Source organism: Convolutriloba macropyga, chromosome 14 (assembly GCF_964194025.1).
Source record: "Convolutriloba macropyga chromosome 14, txConMacr16.3, whole genome shotgun sequence".
In the NCBI taxonomy this organism is placed as follows: domain Eukaryota; kingdom Metazoa; phylum Xenacoelomorpha; order Acoela; family Convolutidae; genus Convolutriloba; species Convolutriloba macropyga.
This window is the reverse complement of record NC_134481.1, coordinates 22,608,274-22,613,717: the sequence shown is the minus strand read 5'-3', so window position 1 is coordinate 22,613,717 and position 5,444 is coordinate 22,608,274. Positions and strand designations below refer to the sequence as shown.

General features: G+C 34.8%; 1 protein-coding gene across 1 annotated transcript in view; it reads left to right on the top strand.

The window, feature by feature from the left end:
* Positions 1–4,584, top strand: part of LOC142353335 (uncharacterized) — a 22,998-nt gene extending 18,414 nt beyond the window's left edge. Inside the window, exon 2 of the mRNA XM_075405566.1 lies at positions 4,225–4,584. Coding sequence (XP_075261681.1) covers positions 4,225–4,493 — 269 coding nt within the window. The 3' untranslated portion in view covers positions 4,494–4,584. The remainder of the gene's footprint in view (positions 1–4,224) is intronic.
* The last annotated feature ends 860 nt before the right edge of the window (positions 4,585–5,444 follow it).

Below are 5,444 nucleotides of genomic sequence, written 5' to 3'. Positions count from 1 at the left end.
AGGTAAATTTACCTTTACTAATATAATTTAACTTAAAAGTTCAGGTAAATTTAAGGTATTTTTAAGGTAAATTTCAGGTATTTATTCAGGTATTTTTACCTTAAATTTTAAGATAATTTTTGCGCGTTTTTCAGGTAAGTTTAGGTAATTTTACCTTAACTGTTCAGGTGTGTTTTTCAGGTAAAGTTGAGGTAAGTTAAGGTAAGTTCAGGTAAGGCAAAACTACCTGAACGTTTCAGGTAAGTTAAGGTATTTTTTCAGGTAAATTTACCTTAACTTTATTTAGTGTGTACTAAATTTGGTATAGGACAGATTTAAATCAAGAATAGTATTGGATCAATTACTCTGCCATAGGGCACTCCAGTTGATATTGAAAGGGTGCTGCTTTTCAAGTTTTTATTTTTACATAGACATTTTTTTTGAAAGAGAAAAACGTTTACCTTTTTTATTCCCCTTTTTGAACGCCAGTGTTTAGTAGTTTGTTTGAACTTTCAATTCTTGTTGCAGCACTAATGCTTCCTCAACATCAAATGAGACAAATCTCACATTTCGGATGACTGATACGTTGTTGTTATGTGTTGAGTTTTTTTGAGTAGGTTATCACTTGTGCAGTGATTTCGTCTATAGGCAATTTGCGTTTCGCCAAAACAATAGGCATTTGACGGTGCGTTTGACGAAACAGAAACTGCATATTTTTTTGCCACCTAGGTAGTTAAGTGGTTTGGTTGGTAGTTTCCGCCTGTCTTCTGTTTCTGTTCACATTTGGTGGTATTTGAATTGCGCTCTCTCCAAGTAAAAGAAGAGAAAGATTTTCATTTTATCAGGAGACAGCTAAAAACTTTGAGCTTTGGTGTCTTACGTCTTTTCTGTCCTTCAGCGATATAACTAAGCTTTAAAATCTCGAAATTCAAAATTTATTGCATCTGTTTGTAGTTATGATCTGTCATTGTATCCTTTGCTAAGGTTTTCAAAATGTGTTTTTTTTCGTTGTCCGTTTTCGCTCACAGTTATTAGAGATGTCAGCACAACCTCGTTTTGAGTTGGTTTTCTATAATCACAACACATAGCTCTAATTGCTTTAAAAAATACTTCTCTCATTATTTTGAGAACTTGCGGTCAGTTTCAACTGCTTATGCTTAACTTTATCATCTGATTGTATCATGAATCTCTGTATTTTTCTTAGGAGGAAATTTATTTCCTGCTTCGGAAATCTAAATGGTTCTTCGTTTGCTTTGCTCAGTTGTGTTTGTTTTTTTTCACGAATAAAATTAATGCGTTCCTGTTTAGAGAAAAAATTTTTTCTGCTGATGTACGATTTTTAAAGCTAGCAGCAAACGATCTGTACAAGCAATTGTTTGTATTTGTTCAGCAGCACAGTTTTTCTGCTGTGAGACAGATTGGGGGATACAGCACAGACTTCGTATTTTTTCTCTCGTCATCTGCTTGATTTTTCAGAAAATATCTTTTCACTTGAAATCAAATTGTTTCTAATTTTTAAATTCAAAATTTCAGTGGTGGAAATGTGGTTACTGCCAAAACTATCGGCTCAAAACATTTTTAAAGGAGATTAAAAAATGATAGACCAGTAAAGTGTAGACCAAACATAATCCTGCCATCTCTTTAATCTCATTGACACGTACAGATTCAATTGTTTAAAAGCTTAACACTTACGTTTTATAAACGTCTGATATCTTTCATTATTGTATCAACGCTTTCATTATTGTATATGCAATTTAGTTCTTGATAAAAACTTTTTCCATTTCGGTTTCAATAGTTTTTGACATGTTTATTTCACGAACTGCTGAGTTATATAGTTCGTGTCATACGCGCAAAATTTTTGTCATACGCGCAAGTTTTCAATAATCTATTTTTCACGCATTTGGGAATGTTGCATTCAATCGAAAAGAATTTTCAACTGTTAATTGTACTGTTTCCAAATGATTTCCTACATCAGGTATTTCGACGTAACTGTCGGGTACTCATTTCTATCGGTTTTTTTCTTTGGCTTATTTTCATTTTTTGTGCCTTTTTTCGCTAAATCTTTCACCCATGTAACTTGCTTTTCACGCATTTGTGCCTTTCACGCATTTGGGAATGTTGCATTCAATCGAAAAGAATTTTCAACTGTTAATTGTACTGTTTCCCAATGATTTCCTACATCAGGTATTTCGTCGTAACTGTCGGGTACTCATTTCTATCGGTTTTTTTTCTTTGGCTTATTTTCATTTTTTGTGCCTTTTTTCGCTAAATCTTTCACCCATGTAACTTGCTTACTTTCCTTTGCGCAACAACAAATTGGTGATCAGTTATTTATTTCTTCCTTTTGCCATTTCTTGATCTCATCCAAACCACGATATCATTTTTTTCAGAGAAACAGGAAGCTCTTGCATTTTGTTGTACACACCTTGTCACTTCCATTGCATGATTCTAATTTTGTCCATGTTCACTGAACTTACGTCTGTTTGGTGAATTTTGCTGCATTGTTGCTTTCGTAAATTTCATTTTAATTTTTTTGCTACCATCGTTTGTTTTCTTCCCTTCCGCTTTTTTTGTTGAAACCTATGCTTGCACTGATACTGAAAATAATGGTGTTATCACTATTATACAATGAGTTAATGGTCGTTCAAAGATCTTCCTCGGCACTTTATATTCTCTGATCAGAGTTTGACTGTAATGATAAAAGCAATAGCCATTGGTAAAATTGCGAGGGAGTTTAGTCGGTTACAAAAAGGTAAGAAGGCGTTTTTGTTATCGAAGTGCTGAGTTTACTATCAATTTTGTTTTGTAAAGGTTATTTTATACCTATATAAAGTGCATTGCCATAAATCCATAGAACAGAAATGTGGTAAAAAGATTTAGGCTGTTAAAATAAAACGGCAAAAACTACAATTTTTTCAATTCAAAATTTTTGTCATACGCGCAAGTTTTCAATAATCTATTTTTCACGCATTTGGGAATGTTGCATTCAATCGAAAAGAATTTTCAACTGTTAATTGTACTGTTTTCAAAGAGTTGTTTTGGGCCATCCTATATTTTTTAAGTGGGTGCAGTGGTCTTAAATTGATCATCATTTCCATATACAGAAGAATTATACTATAACTAACCAAAGCAATAAAACAATAGATGAAATTTTCAAGATTGCAGTTATTTTTCTGTCAAACGCATTTCCCTTGTACTAATTCAGTGAAATTGAAAATCTTAGATAAGCACTGTATCAGAACTCTTATAATGTCACTTTTTAGACCTGGCACGTCTTGAATCAAGTCTTAACTTTTGGCAAGTCCTCGGGTCAAGGTGTCAACGCTAAAAATCGCTAAAAAATGTAAGATTTGCGACAAATGCGGTGAAAAGATGTAACAAATGCGATTTGTGGCGTAGAATGCGATGAAGAGCAAGTCTTACGAAAATTTACCGCTAAAAATCACTGTATATTTTTTTCGGTGAATTTTCGTAAGATTTGCGGTTTTTAGCGGTGAAATTTTTATTTTCACCGCTTCCCGTTGGTAGCGGTGAATTATTTTTTTTTCACCGCTTAAGATGAAAATAAAAAATTCAGCGCTAAAAACCGCAAATCTTACAATATTTCAATGCATTTGTTTTCATAACATTTATTGAATCTGATTTAAATTCACAAGAAATATCAATAAAGTAAGTGACAGATGGCACAACGGAATAAGAAGTTATTGACATGCAGAAGATGAGAGATTCGAACCCGTGCACGGCAGTTTTTTTTGTAAGAAATCCGATGAAAGCGTTGAAAAAAAATTTCACCGCTAAAAATCGCAAATCTTACGAAAATTCAAGGCTAAAAACCGCAAATCTTACACAAATTCATCACTTTCACCGCATTCATCGCAAAAAGATGCGGGTGCTTTGCGGTGAAAATTATTTTTTTGTCACCGCTATTCACCGCAATTCTTACATTATTTTTCAACCAAACCTCGACCCGGGTCTTGAGTAAAAAAAAGTGTAAGGATGGAAAACTCCAAAGTTTTTTTTTCTAATTTTAATTTTTAATTCCCTCTTCTCCGCCTCCTGGAAAAAAACAGACCAATAATGGGAAAAGAGAGGACGAATGTGAATTCTAACTATTATTCAATATCTTTCAATAAAAAGGTTCAAAGGTCCGTTTTCCACCCTTCCCCTTTAATTTTTTTTTCAAAAATCATTGGGCTGGTTGGTTAACTAATTCGCAATTATGTTGAGAGATTGTTGCCTTGACAGGGACATCTGTTGGAAAGAGGGGTGTCCGACAACCCTTCCCATCTGAGATACCACCTAGTGAGAACGGACATGTTGAGCTGTGGGCTCTGTCCAAAGATTGTCCAGAGGGTCCACAGTTCTGCAGTGGGGTTAAAAGATACGGAGATGATGAAGAAGAAGAAGATGATGATGATGATAATGATAATGAAGAAGAACAGAAAGTGTCCACAAGACAGGAAGAGACTGCTGGGTTCCTAAGAAGACTATTGACTTCTGAGAAGTCTAGTTAAAGAACGCTCGTTCTTATCCCTCTCCCTCATTTCTGTTCTCTGGTCAAGGTGTCAACGCTAAAAATTGCTAAAAATGTAAGATTTGCATTGAATGCGGTGAAAAGATGTAAGAATTGCAATTTTTAGCGTTGAATGCGGTGAAAAAAAGTTCACCGCTAAGAATTGCAAATTCACCGCTAAAAATCACTGTAAACTTTTTATTTTCACCGCTTCCCGTTGGTAGCAGTGATTTTTTTTCACCGCTTGAGCGTTGAAAATAAAAACATTCACCGCTCAAAATCGCAAATCTTACAAAATTTTAGCGCATTTGTTTTTCATAGCGTTTGTTGATTCTGATTTAAATTCACAAGAAATCATTGACGTAAGTGACAGATGGCGCAGTGGAATTAGAAGTTGTTGACATGCAGTAGGTGAGAGGTTAAAACCCGAGAACGGTAGATTAGATTTTGCGAGAATTCCGGTGAATGCGGTGAAAATAAAATTTCACCGCTAAAAACAGCAAAGCTTAAAAAAAATTAGCACTTTCACCTCATTCATCGCAAAAAGATGCTGGCGCCTTGTGGTAATTTTTTTTTTCACTGCTACTCACCGCATTTCTTACATTTTTTTTGACAAAACCTCGACCCGGGTTCCCCACTATAGTGGTAGAGAAGTTCATAATCTTAATCTATTCATGATATATTCATAATCTTGACCTCTGCATCAATTCTCCTAAACAAATTCGCTCATCGGTGCTAGTTTAAATTCGCAATAAAATATTTTTCGATAAGCTTCGTTGCTGCAGATGTGATTTTAAACGAAGGAAAATGACAGCATGTTTGGCTTCAAAACACTAAAACTTGTTCCTTCCCATAATTTTAGTGTCATATAACATATAGCCCCCACCCCCTATTTGCCGCAAATATGCCATAATGGGGGGGGGGGGGGGGGCTTTAAATTTGAGGAGGATGA